The sequence below is a fragment of the Homalodisca vitripennis genome, chromosome 5, assembly GCF_021130785.1.
Source record: "Homalodisca vitripennis isolate AUS2020 chromosome 5, UT_GWSS_2.1, whole genome shotgun sequence".
Classification (NCBI taxonomy): Eukaryota; Metazoa; Arthropoda; class Insecta; order Hemiptera; family Cicadellidae; genus Homalodisca; species Homalodisca vitripennis.
This window is the reverse complement of record NC_060211.1, coordinates 91,708,528-91,733,032: the sequence shown is the minus strand read 5'-3', so window position 1 is coordinate 91,733,032 and position 24,505 is coordinate 91,708,528. Positions and strand designations below refer to the sequence as shown.

Below are 24,505 nucleotides of genomic sequence, written 5' to 3'. Positions count from 1 at the left end.
GTAATAATTCAATATTCACCTTAATTTCTAGGAGAACAGTCATATTACAAATTTCTTAACATATGTAAAGATTGATTTGTTATTCATAATATGAATATTCATATTTATTTTTTTTATTACCCAATTCTTTTATAATATAGGCCTACAGGCTCAAGTATGGGAAGATTTGAATTTTAAATAAAACCTAGTGAAGGAAACCTTTGTTAATACAACTTTATAACATTTGTATAATTAAATTTTCAACTGTACCTGAGATGCCAGACTTAACAAGAGTCCAATTTTCAACTGGAAGAAGGAATTAAGAGGATAGATGTGAGAGGCAAGCTGAGAGGATAAGGTTGCTGTTAGGTTCCATGGAGAGTCTAAATCTGTCTTTCTAAACAACCAACCAAATGATTTCAATATAAAACAAGATATGTCACAGTTATTTATTTTGAGGGTATTTTCAACTTCGACAAATCTTAAATGAAAACAAACTCATTTTCATCTTAAAAAGAAATAATAAAAATGAATACTAGAGAAGTTATATAAAATGAAATAATTTCAGAGATATTAGAAAGAACTTTGTATTTTATCATCTGAATAATGTACTGCGTATTTTTGTTAAAGATAAGGTTCAATTTTCTTCTGTTCACTTACTGCAAGAAGGTAATGAACCATCTCACAGCACTTAATCATGTGAGAAATTATGCAGATTTCGGATTAACAAGATATTTAAATGTTGATTGTGGATGACATGCGAAGTTCCCTGTACAGTAATTGTATATTTGCAAAGGGGTGCAAAAATGATGTTGCAATTCTAGTAGGAAAATATCACAGGTTTGGTCTTAGGCCACAGTTTTTCAGACTGAAGTTACTGCTATTATACAATGTGCTCATAAGAATCTTCACTTGCATTACAAGAGCAATACAATAAGTATTTTATCTGATAGCCAGGTAATATCGGAGGCATTAGACTTAACTCCAAAGTCTCTGGTATTGTTATTAGATAATATCTACTGTTTGTGGGGTGCCTGGTCATGCGAGGGATGAAAAGGCTGACACTTTAGCTAACTTAGACTTGGCATCAAACAAGATGAACTCAACCGTTCTATAGAATTCCTAGGTGTTTGTCCTTGTTAACGATAAAGCTTATGGGATTTATGGGATACAGTCAACTTCTCTCCTTGAGTAGATTACTGTCCTCTCAGGTTATGGGCATAGACATGTGAGAAAGCACCTCTATAGAGTTGGTATTTTTAGGGATGATCCGTCTAAAGGTTATGTAATGAGCAGGAGGAAACTGCTGAAAATATACTTTATTACTGTCTGGTTTTAATGAGAAAAGATTGAATCATCTTTGGCATTTTGGATGGAGAATTTTCTCAGGAAGAATTGATAAGTTGTTTCCAGATTTTAGGAGGACTGCTGAAATTATAACTTCCAGGGTGAACAATAAGCCCCTAGAGGGTTCATAGCTTGGTAATAGACCACCCTTTAGAAACAGAAGAATGTTGGTCATTCACTATAAACTCTATGAAATTAATTTACTGTAAATCCTAATAACAGCAATATAAAAACGATCTAAATCAGTTTTCAAATTTTTGTGGTTTGAATTTTTATTTATATACTCAATTTCGTCTTACCTTGAATTAATTTTTTTGCTTTCAAAAACTTATCTTTTTACGGATGTCAACACCAATTAAGTACTTTGCAGTGTCACATTTTTCTTTGCGTTTTAAATATTCATAAACGTTGGCTCAATTTCTCAAACTTGGCTATGATATATGTTGCTGCTTCCTTTCGTTTCCTGAAGTTTGTATCTGCCATTTAAAAAAAAATGCATGGCAGTTCTATATAACAGCACAAAAAACACAATTGTGTACTGACAAAAGGTGATTGACAGTGAAGCATTGGACACATATTGAATACAAGCATTACATCCACTCCTCTCTAACTTGTAGACAACAGTGCATCACCTGGCCAAGGGCCACATGCAATCTCATCATGATCAGTATGGTTGTTTGTTACACATAAGTAGCTATGATATTATAAAAACAATTACTGTAAGTGCTGTAAAATTGCTAGTGGGATTGCTACAGTTGGCAGACCATTGGTAAATCGCCACTGGTGCTCAGAGATTGTACGTTCAATGCCCCATGCCACCATGTGATGAGGCTTGAAGCTGACTACCACATTGTAACACACACCCAGCTCTAAGTCTCTTGTCAACTCATCTGCAACAAAAAACATTTAGCATGACTGATCATCAGCTATATCAGTGAGAAAAATAAGATTATGAAATAAAAATAATTTGAATATATACAAGGTCTGTCCGAAAAGTATCTGACTAGTGTTTATGTTTTCAGACCAGAGCACCCGAATGGCCTCTGTGAGGTATGAGCATAACTAGAAACTAGTAGTCCCTCACTACCTGAATGCTGTAGTTCCTAGCTGAACACCTTGGGTCGCGCACAGCGTGTGCTTATGTGTCATGTGTTTTTTTTCTGTTTGTCGCATTTGTGTACAGTTGAAAATGACGGAAAGAACTGATCAACGAATTTGTATCAAGTTTTAATCGTAACCATAAACCTATGACTTGTCACCAGTAAAAATCTTCTTCAGGATATTTTCACCATCACGGACCATTTTCATGTTGTCCAAAGTGATTCCACAGTGAATGTTTTTCTGCTTGTTTGTAGGTAATTTCGGAATGAATTTTGCACACATGAGTCATTCCCAAATTCTTATTCAAAATTTCCCAAACATTAGTTTTTGGTATTCCAAGATCATTTTCTAGTTCAAGAACAGTCAATCGACAATCACCTTTAATCGCAAGTTGCAGACACTTAATGTTTTCTGGTGTTGACAGTGAAGGTCGGCCACAACAAGGGTCCCGGTCAACAGGTGTGTGGCCATTTTTCATCCGCCTGTACCATTCTTTTATCTGTGTTGTGCCTGTACTTTCAATCATCTCTGTACAATTCTTGCTGACATTAAAGCAAACCTTGATGCAAATTCGTTGATCAGTTGTTTCTTTCATTTTCAACAGTACACAGCAAAGAACAGAAAAAATATGTGAGACGTAAACACATGCTGTGCGCGACTCAAGGTGTCCAGCAAGAAGCTACGGCGTTCAGGTAGTTCGTGAGGGACTACTAGTTACGATTATACCTAGCAGAGGTCACTCTGGCAAAGATATAAAATGCAGGTCGGATAATTTTGCGGACAGACCTCGTATGTTGTAGTTTAAACAAAAATCCTAGGAACTTAACAATGATTTCTAGGAAATCCTAGCTGGTACCTATAGACTGATAGTGGTGGAATGTATTGTCTGAAACTTGTGGTTTCCAACAATGAACAGCTCTATCTTAACCCACTGACGAGACCCAAAATACAATCTTAGAACTGGAGAGATATTTAGCTGATGGGTGAGAGAAAGTTAATGAATTGACATTTATCTGCCAAACCTTATGGGGCAACTTTTATAAAAGTTATTCTGATATCAAATGTATGAATCCTCTCATAAAAGTCAGGCTGGTTTAAATGAAAAGTGCCAAAATATAGCACAATCTTTCTATACTATACAAGAACTTTGGTAAATTTGGGTAGAGTGGGCCAAGCTTGTCATACACTGCATTACGTTTACAGGAACATTTTAAAAAAAACCCGCCTAGTAATGCTGTGATTCTTAGTGTTGTTGAAATATCTCGAAGAATACGTACGGTTTGACACAGCGAAAAGGCTTTTCAGGTCACCCAACTACTGTCTGGGGTATAGTGGGACCATATTTTTTTGAAGGCAACAATAAGGAGAATCTTATTGTAAATCAGTATCGATATAGGGCCATTCTTGATCGTTTTGTGAGAGACCTCAGTAGATTTTGTCGTGCACGAAACCTGCCGTTAAATTCACAGTGGTTCCAGCAAGATGGCGCAACCAGTCACACTGCCGTTACCAACATTGCTTTCCTCCAACAAACCTTTGGCAACCGTCTGATCTCCTTTAGAACAAACTTTCCTTACCCAGCCCACTCCCCCGATCATACAACACCGGACGCTTACGTCTGGAGAATGTTGAAAGAAACCATTTTCCGCGAGGACCCACCATCTACCATCGTTCAACTCAAAGAAAAAAATAACTGTGTGTATTAGGAGAATGGAACAACAAAAATAAAAAAATTCATTTTTATGAATGGAGTTATTCATAAAAATGATGCAGAACCTACAAAAACGGTATGAGTGTTGCCTCAAACTGAACGGGAGTTACATTGAACATGTTAATATCCGAGTTTAAACTATTTTGCATCCTTTGACTTGTATTTATTAGTAAAATATATATGTAATGTTACTGTGTTTACTATAATAAAATATTACCATTTCAGTACTGTTTATTTTGGCTAATACTGTATGTGTTATGCAAAATTCAAGGCTGTTAAGAAAAGAAAATTTGTTTAACATACATGGGGTTTACAGTAATTTGGAATAAATTATTTCTCAGCTAAAAAAATTATCAACAATTCAAATTTGGTTAGCTTTAGCAGTCAGGGAAGGTTAAAATTCTTTGATAAGGGTGGTTTTTATGCTGGTAATAGGCAAATAATCCAATAGAGAATACAAGCTTGCGTGCTGACTCAAATTAAATATTTCAACATTAATATATGTTTGATAACATTTTGTAAAAAAACAATATAATAACCAATTACTCAACAAAGCTCAGAATTTATAAATGGTCCACTTTACAAATAAGAATCTAATATGTTATACTTTCTTCAAAGTGATATCAGTATTAATACATTACACTAAAAATGTGATATAAAGAGTAGGTAGTAATTATGTTTCTATAGTGGAGTGCCTGGAGCGTTAAAATCTCAGATTGCAATTAATCTGAATAAATTTATATGGTCGACGTGGGATTTTGTTTTTAAGCTATGAATTGCAATTTTTACCTAACAAATGTTTGTGCATTCGATTTTTTCATAGTTTAAACAGCTTCAAAATCACATCTTTATCGGTCTGCTCCGAGCAGGTCAGGCATCAAAATTGCTGTCTTCGTGTACCCTTGTTTAGTGTTTGTATTTCCGTGAGCAATAAAATTGTCACTTGAGCAAAGTTATGTAATAAAAAGGTTTTGTTTAAAGTGAACAAATCTCTTGTGGAGATTCACCAATTGATTGTACAGGCTTATAGTGTTTTATCACATTAGCAAATTTCATAGTTGTTGAAAACATTTAAGAAAGGCTGGTAAGATAAAGCTAATAAATCATGCTAGATGGCTGTCAACCAGAAATATTTTACCTGTGTACTTGATTTGTTAAATTTGACTGTAGATTAAGTGTCTGGATGATTGCAGAAACTCTAAAAATTCCCAAAATAATTATATGAAAATTGGTGACCGATTATTTGCAAATAACAAAGATATGTACTACGATTAGTTACCAAGCTTTTTATAGACAATCAGAAGAATGACCGAGTGACTTTAGCAACTAAATTTCTCCAATCCAAAAAATTTAGCCTTTTTTCTTGGTTAATAATATTATTGGGGACAAAACGTGTTTTTGAGTTCTACTCTCAAACAAACATCTAAGCTGTGAATGGCACTTACCTTGGAATCATCAAAACAAAAAAATCTGTTACAAGACATCTCATAAATACATACATTCAATTCAAACATATAGACATTTTAAAGAAACCCACTTCTTTAACTTGGATAATCCCAATTATATTTTGTTTCACTACAACAAAATTGTGTTTTGGACATTCAAAATACATTCTCTCACTCTATTCTGGAGAATATAAAAAGAAAGTTTTTGAATGAAAAAGACCCAGCCTGGAAGAAGTGATAATTTCTTAAACAAGAAACACAGTGAAGGTTCTAAGCTTGGCAGCTTTGACATTACCAGGTTCCATTGTTTTATTTACTTACATCATTAACTAATCTGATATGTATTGTAGAACCAAGTGGACTTTAAAAATTACCTTACATTGTCTTGTTTTCCTGCATGATGGCTACAAAGTAAGGCTATAGTGGTGGGGTTTGAGCCCACAGCACAGAGCCTATAATCAAACACTCAGAAATATTTTCCTGATCTGTTAGAACTACGATAGAAATTGTTTTGTAACAATTAATTGATTTATAATATTTTATTGGTCTGTAAAACTATAGCTCAATAGAAAATGATTTAAAATCAATGCTTACCTTTAAAACTAACAGTTATTCCCTGGTGTCTGAGAAAGTTATTTTGTTGAAAACCACTCGGGTTGACAAAAACAGCCAAAGCTTGATCTCCATTAATGCGAGCACGCAAAAATTCCTCATTTGTGCAGCCACAGTAGCTGCAAATACTGGCTGCGGAATGGCTATCAAACACTCGATGACCCTTGTGACCACAGCAGCCCTCCGTTGGGCACCGGAACACAGCACTTTTACTGGACAGGCCAAACAACGGTTTGTTATTGCTGATTTCTTATGTTTTAACAATCAATACATAATCTTGACGAGTTGCTTAGCTAAAGTCATGATAGCATATCAACTAGCTTACACCAGCTAAATCATGACTGTGTATAAATATTTACATACGTAAAATCCAAAACTAACAAATATTTCTAAAAAAAATCATGGTAAACATATCAGAAAAGTCCTAATGTACTTATTTTACATGAAAAATTTTAACCACCTCTGGTGCAAACGGCCAAAGACAGCTAAACTGCTTTCCATCTTAGAAACTAAGTTTATTATCATGATAAATAAACTTTCCTACCCTTGAACCAGACTCCAGTCCATTACTTGTAAAACAGGTTGGACACAGTAGTCTTCCTTTTCTGCAATTCCTACCTTACCTGCAGGACAGAAATCAGTTTCATTTGGCACTGTCATCGGTGTAATTACCTTGAGATGAATCTTCTTTTTTTTAAATTTTTTTCTCTGTCCTCATGGGTCACTGGGCCTGTGCGAGGATCTAAGAAAGTCTGTAAAATTAATATGTATATACACAATATTTTTGTGCTGCTATACTCAATATTGCGGTTAAATCCAGATAAGAAATGGGTGTAATACAATAATTACAGCACTGATATTGTTGGGAGCCTTGACCACTGATTTATGGTGATGGGAGATCAACAGTTAAGGATATAACTGATAAAATAAAACAATATGTGTCAATGCAGAGCATGGATGGGGATATTTGAACAAGAAAGACAATGGAACCTACAAAATATGATGAATTGGGCATTACAATGTACCAATAGTTTATACAAGCAAGAAGTCAGGTATTCCACTTTCAGAGCCTATAATAAAGGCTGTTGAAATAAACAACAAACTTGACAGTGACTCATCTTTTAAAACAAGCATTGGATGGTTCCACAAGTTTAAATTTCATCAGGCATTCGCCAACTTGATATCAGTGGAGAAAAACTCAGTGCAGATAGTTATGTAATTGTGGAGTTCCTGGAAAATTTTAAAGAAAAAATCGTGAACTGGATCTTGTTAGGAAGCAAGTTTATAATTGTGACAAAACAGGGCTTAACTGGAAGGCTTTACCACAACAGACATTAACATCACTCACTAAAAAAACTGCTCCAGGCTTCAAAAGTATTAAAAGATCACATCACTGCTATGGTTTGTGAAAATTCCACCAGCAATCATAGGCTACCCCTACTTGTGATTGGGAAATTTAGAAAAGAATCGTCAAAAAAATGAAACATTGTTATAGAAAAATGTTTATCAAACGTTTACTCTCGTGTGATGAATCAACATTTGTAAATCAGTTTTGGAGGTATTACAATATTAAAGATGCCATTTTTCAATGTTGCCAGTGCATGGAGTGATCTGTCAGTGTCAAATCTAAAGAATGGCTGGAATAAACTTTGGCCACAACCTGGAGGTGAAGAATCTGAAGAACCTGAGATGTTACAGTTTACGAGATGGTCAATTTGTACAATAATTTAAAAATCAGTACACATTTGGAGTCAGAAGAAGTATCAAAATGGTTAGAGTTTGACAGAGTGGACAGGGAGTTTCAAATTTTAAGTGATGACGAAAGTGTTGCCAGCATTAAGTGCCACCGAAGAATAAGAAAGGACTGATGAAGACAAGTGTTGAAAGCATGACGAAAAACAAACTATTGGCTACTCAGAGGCTGAAACAATGCTGTCTAAATGTATAGAATGGTTTGAAAGTCAAGAAGAAGCCAATGCAATGCAGACACTACTGCTTCTAAAAATACGAAATATTGCAGAGTGCTGAAAGCTTGAGCATCAAAGAAGCAGAAGAAAATCACTCACTATTTCCAAGCTACATGAACTATTTCATCTGTAAGTTTATATCATTGTAAATTATTTTGCCACATTTGTAACTACTATACAGATGTTTTTATCATGTAATAGTTTTTATTTGCTAATACAATCGTGCTAATATCGTATAATTTTAACTAGTTTTGCAAATATTTTGTGCTAAATATAATGAAATAAATTTATTGATTAAAATAAAGTGACTCCTTATTTATAACAATCAAATTAATAATGGACTTTTTTACTGTAATGTATAAATCATAGCCAATCTAAAAAAACCTTGGTATAAAAAGTGTTCTAGAAATTAAAATTTTAAATAACATGTTATTACTTTGTAGCATTTAAAAATGAACACTCAATATACCTACTTATCATAATTTTGTATTTTATTACATGCTTTATTTTAATATATGGTCAGTTTTAGTTTTTTTTTTTAGCTCAAGCATGATTTTTATATACAGTACATTATATATTAGAACCTTCAGTGGGGATACTAAGTGATCTTATGTAGTCAAACATCACAACACGTGTACAATGCCATCTGCTGCATTAACATGTTAATATAATATATTGAATAATGGTCATAATTCAAATTTAATTTAGATTGATCTGCAAAAGTACATTCTCTGCAAGTGGTAGATCCGGATTTGAGTCCTGACTGAGCAAATACTTTGTATATACATATCTGACAAATTGACTTATGTAACATCACAGTTATCTGATCAGATCCAACAAATGAGTCAGTATAGTATTTTAATTAATTTACTAATCAAATTACTTACCAATATTTACTGATTATTGTTCGTGCCATGACAATTCCTTTTATCACAGATAATCCACTTTTGTTGGCAAAACTACTTTGACTATCAAAAGATAGAATGGATGGCATTAGAGGTAGTGAAATCCGAAGTGTTAACTGAATTTGATTAACCATCTGGCTGAGTCGGGGATCTTCAGTTTTAATAGCCAAGTCTATTACTTGTTGGAAGAGCTGCTGCCCCAGATCTGGCTCCACGAGCAGGAAGTTTGCAGCATTACCTGTTAAGTTATGTATACATTGATTTCATTTCAATAATGTTTTCTATGAAAATAACTATAATGTGAGAAGTTTAATGCTAAAAGGACTACATAGTATTGTAGAAGAAAATATTGAATGATTAAAACTACTGTCTTGTGTGGCCTCTGAAAGTCAGTCCCTTAACTGTTCATTCAGACAAGAGGAGATTTTAGATCTTAGACTTACACAGTGAGTGCCACAACTAACATGTAAGTTTTCTGGATACGTTCAAACATTGTTTACATAATTAAATTCTTGAAATATTTTGTAAGTTTAATCTATATATATAGTATATTAATATTATATATATATATATATATATATATATATATATATATATACAGGGTGTATATTATGTATGGAAACACCCAAATATATTCTTTAATAATTTAAATATTAAATTTTGAAACCTCTTACAATCGTGTGATAGAGATTGGGCATCTACTTTTTGGAACAATGTTTTGTTTATGTCACACCAACGGGGGGACGTCCTGCCGAGGGTATCGTGAATATTCTTAATGGAAGCCTATACCTTGTGATACATAATTTTAAAGGTTAATAGCTTACTGAATTGAATGCCACAAACCGCATCTCAAAGGAATTATTCTATCAGAAAATAGAAGCATTTTTAGTATTGAAAATTTACTGATGTTCAACAATGTAATTTTAACATGGTTCTTGCCACAAAAATGTGTTACACTAATTTTTTAGCATTTTTTAAATGTTCAATTAAAATAAAATAAACAATTTATTTTTAAGCTGGTTTCATTAGTACAAATTTACCCAGTTTTTTATTACAATGAATTAAAACTTATGAGTCACTTTCTCTGATTACTTATGAATCTGTACTTGGTGTTTTCGTCAGCAGGAAGGTTTTTAAAGAGACAAAGGTCACTAGCCTATGAGAAACATTATTGTGTTATTAATCATCTGGTCTACAGGTTTCAGTTTGTTGAGCATGGAGCTTTCACTAGACAGGTCTAAGCTTGGGAATTACAAATGGACAAAGGTCATATCATTCCTGTCGAGTTAATCAGTGTCTCTGAAGCATTGCTGTCAACAAGTTATCTAATTACAGTAGTTCAGTTTTTATTTGGCATTTTAATGGAATTGTCTGAAAGAGAACGAATTACTCTGTTGATGATGCGAGGATATGGCGATCGTCAAAGATCTTATCGGGAAGTTTGTAATTTGTTTAATGACACTTTCCCAGAAAGGAATCCCATAAGTGTTTCAACAATATCAAAAACTATTGAGCGTTTTGAAATGACAGGGGGGAGTGTACGTAATCGGCCAAAGTCGGGTAGGATACAATCTGCAACAGATGAAGAACATGCACTAGATGTTTTGCAAACATTTATTGAAGACCCACATACATCGCTCAGAAAAGCTGCACAGCAACATGATATGCACCCTATATCTGTGAGTAAGATTTTGAAAATTAAATAAATACAAACCATTTAAAGTTCATTTAGTCCAACAGTTTTAAGTGAGGATGATTACGACAGAAGAGTTGAGTTTTGTGAACTTGTGATGCGCAAATGTGATGACAATAGAGATTTTTCTGACCAACATACTATTTTCTGATGAGGCAACTTTTTTTCCTAAATGGCAATGTTAACAGGCACAATTGCCGTTACTGGGCTAGTGAAAACCCACATTGGATTACTGAGTCCCATTCACAGCAACCACAAAAATGAACGTATGGTGTGGAATTTTAGGTAACAAAATTGTTGGACCCTTTTTCATCAATGGAAATTTAAATGCCGAACTTTACTACAATATGCTCCAAAATGAAATAATCCCAGCTATTCTAATTGCATCAGGAGAATACTTTGATAATGTATGGTTTCAGCAGGATGGTGCTCCACCCCATTATGGGAGACAGGTAAGAGAGTATTTGGATTTAAGGTTTCCTCATAAATGGATTGGCCGAAGAGGAGAAATCGAATGCCTCCAAGATCTCCGGATTTGTCACCAATCGATTATTTCCTATGGGGTCATTTAAAATCCAATGTTTATAGAAGAAAGCCTCATAATTTGGAAGACCTAAGAAACAGGATTATAGAGGAGATTGCTTTGTTAAACTGAAGAAAAGAAATGTTAGGCAACTCTGTCGAATCATTTTACACAAGATTGGCTCATTGTCAAACCGTAGAAGGAACACAGTTCGAACAATTGCTTTGACCACCAAATGCAGGTAAAAAAGTTTGTTGTAAGACTTTTCTAACAGCATACATTATTTTTTATTTGTAATAAGAAATCAATAACACAAGTATTTCCATAATTGTACTGTAATAAAAACTGGCAAATTTGTGCTAATAGAACCAGCTTAAAATGAAATTTTTGTTTTATTTAATTGAAACATTTAAAAAAATGCTAAAAAAATTAGTGTAACACATTTTGTGGCAAGAACCATGTTTAAAATTACATTGTTGAACATCAGTAAATTTTCAATACTAAAAAATGCTCTATTTTCTGATAGAATAATTCCTTTGAGATGCGGTTTTGTGGCATTCAATTCAGTAAGCTATTACCTTTAAAATTATGTATCACAAGGTATAGGCTTCCATTAAGAATATTCACGATACCCTCGGCAGGACGTCCCCCGTTGGTGTGACATAACAAAACATTGTTCCAAAAAGTAGATGCCCAATCTCTCTATCACGATTGTAAGAGGTTTCAAATTTATATTTAAATTATTAAAGGATATATTTGGGTGTTTCCAGACATAATATACACCCTGTATATATATATATATATATATATATATATATATATATATATATATATATATATATATTAAATTACAGATCAATATACAATGGAAAAATTATAAATCCCCATTTTGAATTCAATATAAGATGTATCATGTACTATTGCACATATACATGCCGGGAACTATCCATTCCATCATACATTGATGTAGTAACAACATGCACTAATGCTAATTAACAATGGTAAAAATGTATTTTATGGCTCATTAAAAAGTCATAAAATACTAAGTTATTTCTCATAAGTAATTCTCTTTGAATGAGTAAATTCTCATTCAAAGTTATTTGTTGTTGGAAAAATGTTGAGACATTTTAAAATGTAAAAAAGAAATGTATTGTCATCATTTCAGCCCTAAAATTACTAATTAAGTGTAAAATTAAATGATGAAAGAAACCTTCTAATGTCATTATTATTGTTATCAGACTAATTTTGTAATTAAAATCCTAATTATGAAAGTTTTTATTCTGTATTATTATACTAGAAAATAGATCAACAACCAACTATCATGCTGTTCAGAATGTTGAAGTTATACTTTACGTGAAAAAAAAAGAAATTGAAACAATCTTATTGATATTCTTATCAATACTTGATTGCTGACGCTAGCTTACCTGCAATATCAATTAAAAGAGGAAAGTCAACTTCAATACAATGGTATAGTAATGGAAAGAAATTGTCTTGTTCAGAATTTAATTTCTGTTTATAACTCTGTATCAATCCCAAGAGATCATGTAACTGACTGGTAAAATCCAAATATTTAATTATTTCTTGCAACATCTTGGTGTTACTAGTAAATTCCATTTATATAATTTTAAACTCAATTACTCCTGAAAATGAAGAACGTTATTTTCATCTTATAACAGACCTTCTATATAATTAATTACAAAATTGTTCATTTCGATGGCCGTAAACATTTTGAAATGGATTTTCCACCATTTTTCTAACAGTAACCTACACTAAATTATTAACTTGTTCCTGCCTTAGTTATTATACAGATCTGAAACACTGTGTTGTTAATTATACATAGGCCTAACTATTTACAATTTCATTATTTGACTCATATTAAAACCTTTAGAAAATCAAGATTTTTTTGTTTAATAGAAATCAGACTATAAGGTCCAGATAAGTTATTGTAAAGTGACAATAAATTATAAAAATAATGAAGTTTATTATTAATTCATTATTTCGATTTGTAAATTTAACCCATTAGTGCCCAGTGCCCACTTTTGTGGGCGCTGCATTTTAAAATACGTCCACAATACACTAAAAATTTATCGAGGGAAATTTGGTGCTGGAATATGTCTGGTTGGCCACTCTGCACTCACTAAAGCACCTGGTGTACTGTAGTTGGCAGTTGTTTACAAATGACAGCTCTGTTTTGTTGTGTATTCTAACCTCAATGGATCAAAACAACTGGTAAGTAATACTATAATATTTTAAATACAATCTTATAAAATCATAATGTTATGTTTGCTTTTTACATAGACTTAAACTAATATGTTTTTATAGTTTAGACCCTTAAATTCAAATAATTGTAAGAAATAATTTGTAGTTAAAGTGAACTGCCCACTTTTGTTGGCAGTGGGCACAAGAGAGTAGGGGTATTTTTTTCATCAATCTGCCAACATATGTTGGCACTGGGCATATATGCTGGTGGTGTTTTATTATTATTTAATGGTATATAACATGACATCAAACTGGTAAAATTATGATTCACTGGGTATAAAAAATAGAGGCCTATGTAACTGTAAAAAAAATGTGATTCATATTATTTTTTTTTAATACGTAAAACTAAGATTGATCAGTGGGTTTTGAGTTCTTTTGAATTCAAGACTATTGTTTTGCATGATATAAATTTATGGTTGATATGTAATATTTTTGCTCCTTTACAGGTTAAACGTTGAAGAAGTCACTGCCCCTTATTCGATGAAGTCGACTTTCTGGAGGCTGATGTTTTTATTCAACCGCCTGAAAAACCTCTATTGAGTGATGAGGATAGCGGTGACGATGGCGACACCGACTTCACTCACTTCACAGGAAATCAACTGCGTGGAGCCGCAGAGTTAAAGGCAAAACAGTTCACAAATGATGGTATTGGTACAAGTAGATGTATGTACAGAACAAGACACAGTTGATAACAATCTAAGCGGCGAGTCTTCATTACCTATAACTGTAATTCCGAAAGCAACTGTGTCTACATTTAAATCGGTACAATCAGACTCTTTACAAAGACAATACATACCTACAGAACCAAGCACTTCTCAATCTTTACAAGTGAACAAATATAAATCAATCACAATACCTTCCATCTCAGTCGCTCCCAAGTTTGAAAAGAAAAATTAAATCAAAACCAAGTTCCCACAAGTCAAACTGCAGAGAAAAAAGACAAAAACAGATAAACAAAGAACATGGGGAATAATGGTTGACATTCCTAAATATAGCCTAAGAGGGAATTTGAAAGGCCTTCGTGGGCTCGAAAAAGATTTCACTCCAACAGAAATGTTTGAAAAACTTTTAACTAATGAGATTATCGAACATGTTGTTGAGAGTACTAATATTTATGCCTTGCAAAGTGGTAATGAATCTTTTAATGTTTCAATAGAAGAAATGCGCATATTCATGGCAATATTGTTTCTGAGTGGATATTGTATTGTACCACGGAAGAGAGATGTACTGGGAATTATCTCCGGACACTCATCATGACACTGTGTCAAAAAGCTGTATGAGCAGAAACAAGTTTGAAGAGATTCTTCGATATTTTCATGTCTGTGATAATGCAAATTTAGATGTCTCAGATAAATTTGCCAAAATACGTCCTTTGTGGAATATGTTGAATGAACGATGGCCTTCAAGCTTACCCTGGCGATGCAAATATAAGCATCGACGAATCAATGGTTCCATACTTTGGACGACATGGTGCTAAAACAGCATATAAAACGGTGCTAAACGGGAAACCTATATGGTTTGGGTACAAAGTTTGGTGTGTATGTACCCGCCTGGGGTATTTGATTCAGGCTGAACCATACCAAGGTAAGAAAACCAAGTAACATCCATCCCTGAAATTGGAGTGGGTGGTTCAGTTTGTAATAGATATCCTTAGTGAGCTGCCTCAAAACAAGACATACAGTATTTATATGGATAACTTTTTTTTACCTCTTTAAAACTACTAGATTATTTGTCAGAAAAGGGGCACGATGCTACAGGCACAATAAAGGCTAACCGAGTTGAAAAATGCCCCACTCAAGGAAGCAACTGTTTTGAAAAGGAATCACGAGGTTCATACGATCAACTTACTGAACAAAAAACAGGTATCACCTTGGTAATGGTATAATGACAACAATGTTGTAACTGTTTGCTTGCTTCAACAAGATGTGGCGTACAGCCATGGGTAAGGCCAAGAGATGGTGTCGTGTGGGCAAAGCGTCAAGTTGATGTTCAACAGCCTGCCTGTATCATAAATTACAACACTTACATGGGGTGGGGTTGATCAACTTGACCAAAATATATCAACCTATAGAGAATTGGCATTAGAAAATCGGAAATGGGTAATTGGGCACTTCTAGCGTACCTTTTAAATGCTACAATGAATAATGCTTGGCAATTATACAGGCTCACCCCAAAAGGAAGAGAAGATCCCAAAGACCTACTGTCCTTTATAAGACATATTGTGCAGACATACTTCCAGAAATATACCCCACAACGTCAGAGAGCTTCCCGTGTGTCTGTGTCACTGGAAAAGAACGGTTGAAGAAAGTGTGCGGCTTTCCAACAGTCTTCAATGTCCTGGAAACTAAACCCCCGACACAAATACGATGTGGCCTCTGTAGAAAGAACACATGGAAAAAGTGTGTAAACGAGTGTCTTGTTGGATGTCAATATAAAATGCTTTGAAAACTTTCACTCCTGAACTTGACAACATGTATGTAAATAGTCCTGCCATTTGTAACATTTTTTAATATTTCTTAATCCTTAATGGTTTTTATATATTTTGTAATAAAATAAACAGAATATATATGATACAATTGTAGTGGTTATTTACCTAACCTAAACCACTAACTCTGTAATTTTTTAACAATTGCTTAATAACTTTGACCCTACCACATGTATGCCCAGTGCCCACATTTGTTGGCACCTCATAATATAGCATTTAAGTATATACTGAGCCTAATACACATATATTTGGTGTTTATAGGACTAATTTGTTACAATATAAAGAAAAAAATCTAAATCTGAGAAAAAAAAGTTCCTGGGCACTAATGGGTTAAGGTATTGTCCCTTCAGGTATTATTCTGAATAAAATGTATTATTATGAGATACATTAATAACATACACATACTACTGGTTACTTTAAAACAAGTTATAGTTATAGGATATAAATACGATTTTTCATATTTTAAGCCTAAAATGTTTATTTTTTATTTCGGTCAATGAGTGATCTAAATTTAATTTTGTCCTCAACAAATTGCATTGTGTAAGAACCTAATAATTATGTGTCGCAACAATGGTTTTCATTTAGGAATCCCAACGAAAATGGATGATTTTGAATACTAATATAATTTTTTCCCTTGTTGTGGATAGTAATCTAACAAAACATAAATTAGTAAATTTCAAAATGTTTAGGAACGCCAGGTATGGTCAGTTTTAAAATGAGGACCTTAAAAGACAATAAATAATAGTTTAAAAAACTAAAAACACGCTTTTATAGCTAACCAAACTAAAAAATAGAAAATGATTTTTAATTACAAAGAGTTTATATTATGGTAGTAAAAGGCAAAACAATCATTCATAGTCAATCACCTCAAAATAAAATTATAATAAAATTTAAGTTATTAACAGAATAAATTAAATCAGAGTAAAAAGCGTGGGGTGCTTGATATATTAAATATTACAATCATTCTATCGGTAATTATCTTTGAGAGGAGACTTATGAAATGTAGTAAAATGTAGTATCAACTTTTTCTTTGATATGTAAAAGTGAGGACTCTGTGGTGTAATGGTAGCACATTCACCCGGCAAGTGAGAGATCCGGGTTCGAGTCCCGGCGGAGCAAGTACTTTTTGCGATTCAAACATACACATACATAAAAAAACTAATGGTTATTGTAGTTCAGAATTGAATATACCCATATTTTGGTACATTTATTATTTAATTTATTAGCATCTATTACATCTTCGGTAATGTGTAAAATAACTAAACTGTATTTGTTCAACTTTATTTATAGTAAATAAAATTGAAAATGTAAGAAACATTTGGAATATTGTTGAAATGGAATTAGTTAAAAAACACTAAAGGCTTTGTCTGATAAAAATACTATTGTATGTTTCTGTAAAGCAACAACTCAAATTAGTATTATGTAATGTATACTAAACAAAGAACATGCATGGATCGTGTACTCAGAGATATGGCTGTCAAGAAAACCACTGGAAATGGCAGAGACTGGATGACTACTATAATATTACTATATTAAGAGAGTCAAGCACATCCGAGAATACCGAGACGAATGGAGACTTAAACGCTGGGTTAGCGCAGATTGAATGGAGACTTAACGCTGGGTTACTGCAGATCGCGTGCTAGCTCTATCACAGAGGATCTATAAAAGAATGTATTAATCCTGGCAGTCCTTATAAGGATAATGGAAAACTATGATCAAATTATTGCATTGTCATCGGTCCTTGATACGTATGCAAAGTTTCAAATTAATCAGACTTCTGGAAATTGGTGAAAATTATGCTCAAAGATTCCGTTACATAGATACAACCGAAGCTTATAAAAGCGTGTTAAAAATGCTTAAATTTATTATACTATATATTTGTTGTTAGTACATTTTTAGATAATAATAAACTTTTAGCCACTGACCACGATCATTTGCAATGAGACCTGGAGTATTTACATGTTATCTGATAGGTACTATTCCCAGGGATGTTTTGAATACACTTATTAACATATTTTCCTTTTTTTGATCATGGGAAAAAGACAAATTCAACATTAGCATCGGAAATATAATTCACTCAAACTAGAAGTGCTGATTCAGGTGCAAAACCTACGAAATTGAGTGCGAAGCCATGGGTAACTGTAAGTTGGCTGTATAAGTAGGTAAATACATATGTAAGTATTAAAAATATAAAAAGTTAATGAGTGTTCACGTGATCTGAGCTTGAATTTCAGTACTATTTCAAGGGATCTTTTTCTTTTTTCATCAGAAGTGTAGAGTGGTGCCAAAGCCCACATTGATGGCCAGGAGAATTTCTGATCAGTACTTTCCCAATCTCAGATTATGTCCTATATCATTAACAGCTTGGCTGCTGTCTGGCTTGGACAGTGTCCTGGATTGGTGTAAAACAAACATCACAAAACTTAACCCCTCTAAGTGCTCCATCATGACTTTCGGCCGACTGCACGATCTACACTATTTCCAGTACACTTTGGGTGGTCAACCACTAGATAGTGTGTCCACAATAAAGGATTTGGGTGTTACCTTTTGTGCCAATCCCTCCTTCATGAGCATGTTTATAATTTATGCAGACAAGCACACAGGATGTTGGGATTCATCGCAAAGTCAACTTAATGAGCCCTGCTGTTTTATTAAACACTCTTGTCGTCCTTTGTACATCAACTTCTGAAGTAAGCTATCTCTGTTTGATCCCTATTAGCATGGTCTGATTATAATGCTTAATTACTGATTAATGTATTTAACTGAGGTGCTACTTCCTGAACTTCACGTTAAGCTTCTCCTTCCGGATCTTTAAGTCAGGCTACTACTCACAAGATAATGACTTCCATGTCTAATTGCGTAATAGTTTCTACCATACAACTGATTGCTTCAATGAAAGTGCCTCAACAATTGGAAGAAAAGTACTGGATCCCAATATGCTCCTCAATTAATTTTTATAATAAATGTAAGGCAAATTATGTCACATATAATTAGCCTAGTTGTAGATTTCTGATCCCCACTTTGTTTTTTTTTAAAGTATGTTCCTTGCCATTAGGTGCACCAAAGGTGCTAGGTTACCATTCAAGTAATAACTTACTTGTTTTTCTTTCAGCATTTCCAAAACATTTTTTTATCTAGCCTATTTTAGCTGATTTACATGCTATGTATTGTCCAGAGGAACCCCAATTAATTTTTTTTGTTATTGTTATTTACCATTGGCTTTACTAAATTAAAAAATATTACCAGCAAAAAAGCCTACCGAAGAGCCAACCTATCTGTCCAAATCAACCACCAGACTGCAGTATAATAGGCAGTCTCCATCACAATCGGACTGATTGATATTCATGATTATATAAACTATTGAAACCACAATATCAAACCAAAAGACATTATAGGTATTTCAAATTACAGAATAGTTCAGCTACTTTTATACCTGAAATTTTCAAATTTTACTGATAGAAAAAACTACCTCTAGTCCTAGGCTATGTGTAGGCTATTTACAATATGAAACAAACAAAAAAGTGGGAAAGAGTACGATAAGCGGACCCGGTTTTATATCACTTATTAAAATCACCGATACTTTATATCAAATAACAGAACTGTCAATTGATATCAACATATATAAAATACGAAAATAAAGTCAAACGTTTCAAATTAATAGAAATAGTTTAAACAATTGCGTAATGTCATAAATAATAAAGGAATAATAACGACGATTTAGTTACTGTTCAAATTAATAACTACTGGTTGATTATATCGATAGGTATATTAATTAAATATCGATTGATAATTTAGTTATAAAAACTGGGTCCGCTTATCGTACTTTACCCAAAAAGTGTAAAATTAATTAACTTTTTATTATTTTGAAGGATAAAGTAAAATCAGCTTTGATACAAATAATGCTGCCATACAAACGATTTTACTTTGTTTGATTTAAAATTTATTTTTATTTGATACATTAAAGAGCTGGCAATAAATAATTGTAAATAACTATGATTAAAATTTATTTGCATTGGATAGTTTAAGGATTTCTAATTGAGGGTGGGGTACGATAAGCGGACCCGGTTTTTTATATCGAAATTGGCAAACGATATTACTTAATCATAACCACCGATATAATCAATCGATACTGATTAATTATTTTGAACAAATAACTTAAATAATCTATATCAACAGCTGTAAACACTTTCAAATAATACACGTAAGGTAATGTTTCAATTTTACATATAAGTAACATTTGATTATTAAAAATGGCAGTCAATTTTAGAAAAATACACGACATTGCTTTGAAATGTTGTGTATTTTTGAAAGATGATAAGACATGTTTTAAGTGGCTTCAACATGTTGGACTCGTACCGAAAAATCCATTATGTGAAATTTGTGGGAAAGAAACAAGTGTAACTGTGAGAGGAGCAAATATGGTGTTTCATCACTGTAAATATTAAATCCATATTTTAATTTAAAACATATGATTGTTATTGAGGACTATAGATACAATTACTGTACTGTTATATCGATTGATAGTCTAGGATTTGAGATGCGAATATTAAGTATCGATGATTACATTCTTCAAAATAAAAAATCGGTCCGCTTATCGTACCCTACCCCTAATTGATAATTTGGTACAATGATTAAATTAAGTACTGGCAACACTTAATACACAGCAGCCCAGACTGTCATAACTTCCTTATTTCATTTGTAGTTGTAAACAATTTTATTGCAAAAATTGGGTGTCTATAAACTATATAAATACCAAAATTTAGTGTACGTAAAATAATTTCTAGAACACATACATTTAACAAATTACATAAAAATTTAATTTTGGAGCTAGGCAATCTACAGCAGGTTGCTATGGTACACTAATTTACCAAAGTTTAAATCTGTATTAAAATGTCTTGACAAAAAAATATAAAGGGTAGAGAGAAAGAGAAATATGAATTCAAAATACGGTCATAAAACAGATTATTAGATAAGAAAGGCTCTTAAATAACAAAACCTAACACAGCATAAATTTGAACGGCAGACTGCAACTCGCCAAGTGAGCAAACAAAAAACACAATAAACAAAATTGCCAACGTCAACTGCTGAAATTTGACATACCTGAAAATAGCATTACCCATAAGTACCAACATGGTACCAATTTCGAAAGACATCAATATATTAATGTATAACGAAATGCAAACAAGATACTTCAAATTGTATCATATATTTACATTAAAGCACTATACTATTTTATTTTACTAGTTATCACAGTAACTATTAACTGAGTTATTAGTAAAGTAAAGTTTAAACATTGAATTTCCTACACCGTATTTCAGAATAATATAGTTCAGTTCATATTATATTCATAGGTCGAATAGCATAATGTTCAGAAAAGATCATATTATACGGTTTCAGGGCCAGTGCAATCTATTCTTGCGTGCAATCTATTATTGGCAAGATATCCTTTTGTCGCCTCCATCTACAACTCAATCCATCCTTTCCATCTCCTAATAGAAACGTTACAACAACAACAAAACCTGAACTGCTTTCATGATGGCATGCTTACGAATCGAGACGAATTGCCGATACATCCGTAGTGACACCGTATTTATCCCAAATATGAATTCACAAAACACAAAAATGACGTGCATTTATGCAATTCATTATAATTCATTTTCGTAGTGTAATTTCGTACGCAACAAAAATAAGCCAGTTTTCCTCTTTCTGTCGCCCTCCGAAAATGTCAGCTGGCCTACATGGTTTGCCTGATGGCTCTATGCGTTTTAATCGTGATTACTGGCTTACAGCACATATGAGTTCTTTTATATTTGCCACCGATTACACGTGGTTTTAACCTTGAATGCCGTTTAAACGAAATTGGAAAGCGGTCTTTAGAAATGAACATTTCTGATTTCTGCCGTTTTTTTTACTTTTTATGTATATCTAGGTTATTCTCGCCTCTTAAGATCCTTCAGTGTATCTTAGCTCTTGGTTAAAGTAATCATATCCCTATTGTCTTGGACCGTTGGATTTAAAACACACTGTAAAATATAAACTGTTTTTTGACCATATTCCCAGTTCTTGGAGTAAGAGACGACAATTTTCACCAGTTCTATTAAAAGGACAACCCTCATCTGTAGAAGTAATAATGTGTGGTGGATTCATGACTCCTCAGGAAAATGCCATAGCTGACGTTAGGGAAGTAAGACATGGTAAACTATTAGCCGATGAAGCTTGGTCAACAAGATTTTATCTCTCTGACAAGAAAGCGCCCTAGACATTCTTACACATGTGTTATATGTTTATCTCCAGTCAACTTAGAAACCAGCTCAAAATCTGAAGGTTTCACATTGTTCTCCACTTAAGGTACTGCTTGGCTGAGATACCTCTACTGGTCAGAGCGCACCAAATTGTCTAACCTGTAAGGTTGGGCGTGGCTAGTGAGTGAGTGATGTCATCAATAAACAGGCTCGAGCTTTCCTCAAGATCGTGATTACGGTAATTCGTAGCTATCAATAAAGAATAGGTTAAACATGACGCAACATTCTGAATAGAGAAGAAGCACCATCTACAGGTACAAGCTGATATCTGTTAGAATGGTTGCCAGTCCGATTTACTCCATGATCTTACTGGGAATGAGTAAACTGAAATAAGCGTATAGCTACCTGGAAGATCAAAATCACCCCGTTTAAAGATTGAAACTATCCTAACTAATTTTAAATATCAGAGAATACACAATTTTTCAGGCATTTGTTCGGACTCAGACATTACGGAAGTGATATTCTTCAAAATATTTATAGAAGTTGATAGTGATTACCTCACATATGTTCAAGAAGAGACTGAATAATAGGCTCGCAACAGGTTTGTTAGCATTTCAAAACACTGAATGGTACATGAATATTATGGATAATGAATCAGGAAATTTAAATGTCAGTCATCTGTACGTAAGGTGTTTAGAAAGGTAACTGTAGAGAATTTATCATTTCATAACCTTTGTTTGGCAACAAGACTCTGATTGATACTATCAATAACCTCGGAGATGTTTTAAACCATGCAATCGATTTGATAGAATCTAGAGAATGTGTCACCAAAGCATGCTTTATTATGGGATTCGAGACTGACTGTCCAATTCGAAATCCATCACTTATAGTTCTCTTATGTTGTTTTAAAATGCTATTCTTAACGTATCATTACGTCTCACGTGTATAGCACTTCCATATATTGAATCAGTGTAGATCTTAAAATATATATCATGTACTTTAATATCTTTACTATCCTGGTACTTATAATATGCCAGCTCTCCTAAAAATTGAAAACGATATTATTATTATTTATTGATTTTGTATTAAGCGCGATCTGTTGTTGGACCTTTCCACAAAAGTTGTTTTCCACATAAGAACATTCCACTTTTACACGTTATAAGACACTCTTATAAAAATTGCAATTCATACTCACCCAGAAATCTTTTTTTAAGCTTATCCTTTTTGAATATTTAACCAATAAAGTAAAAGTTTGAGATTATTTATTAATAATCTAAAACTATCGAAAACTTTAAAAGCGTGTCGATCCGTATTAACTATATGTTTAAAATTAGATATCTTCCATAATTATACTACAAAATAAAGGTTCTAAAAGTGCATGAGGTTTAACATTGTTCTACAGGGCTACAATCAAGATAGAGGCCAGCATAGTTGATTCTTGATGGTAAAATGTTGAACAAAATATATAATATATCAAACACTTTCCTAGTTATGGACATTTAAGAAGTTTTACTAGGGAAGGAATTGTCTCGTAGAAACATGTACAAGGGATCGTTTTATAGTAATTTTTAATCATATGTGATGTATTTATTTATTTGTATAACTTGATTAATTATTATATATATATATATATATATATATATATATATATATATATATATATATATATATATATATATATATATATGTATATATTGTATATATGTATGTATATGTATATGTGTATATACATTATTTGTAGTAAATTACTTTACAATTAAAACAAAGTGTTTTTAAAACATTGGCACTATATTTCGGTGAAAACCGTCTTTAGGTGCAAAAATTGTATAAAATATAAAAATATAAAAGAAAACAGTACAAACGAAAGTAAATAAACATTTTATATATATATGGTCAAAAATTGGACAGGTTTTTAGGATTTATTAGCGCGTAAAGGTTGTCTAAATCAATAATAAATTTTGTTATTATTTCGGTTCGGAAGCTTTTCATGCTACGATTATAGTAGAATTTAGGGAAGATCAAAAGTCTCAATTTGTCTTTCGTTTGACTTGTGTTTTTGACACGGATATGAATATAACCGTACTTAAGTTTAGTTTATCTTATGTCGTGTAAAATACATTTATTTTTTAAATTCATACGATCACCACTTTCAAGAAAATTAATTAAACGAAATTTTAGTTATACACAAATTTTAGTAACTATCTATTAGAGAATATATTTTCTAAGCTGTTTCACT

The 24,505-nt window shown here is 32.8% G+C and overlaps 1 protein-coding gene across 4 annotated transcripts in view; it reads right to left on the bottom strand.

Moving 5' to 3' along the window:
* The window catches only part of LOC124362504 (minichromosome maintenance domain-containing protein 2), a 37,199-nt gene extending 16,148 nt beyond the window's left edge, over positions 1-21,051 (bottom strand). The window contains exons 1-6 of one of the 4 annotated variants that reach the window (XM_046817064.1): positions 20,821-21,051; positions 12,708-12,923; positions 9,050-9,305; positions 6,178-6,407; positions 2,045-2,216; positions 250-376 (exon numbers count right to left, since the gene is read on the bottom strand). In XM_046817064.1, coding sequence (XP_046673020.1) covers positions 250-376; positions 2,045-2,216; positions 6,178-6,407; positions 9,050-9,305; positions 12,708-12,897 — 975 coding nt within the window. In that variant the 5' untranslated portion in view covers positions 12,898-12,923; positions 20,821-21,051. Of the gene's footprint in view, positions 1-249; positions 377-2,044; positions 2,217-6,177; positions 6,408-9,049; positions 9,306-12,707; positions 12,924-18,571; positions 20,143-20,820 lie in introns of those variants that run through there. The other 3 variants (XM_046817065.1, XM_046817067.1, XM_046817066.1) reach the window with 3 other exon arrangements.
* Between the last annotated feature and the right edge of the window lie 3,454 nt (positions 21,052-24,505).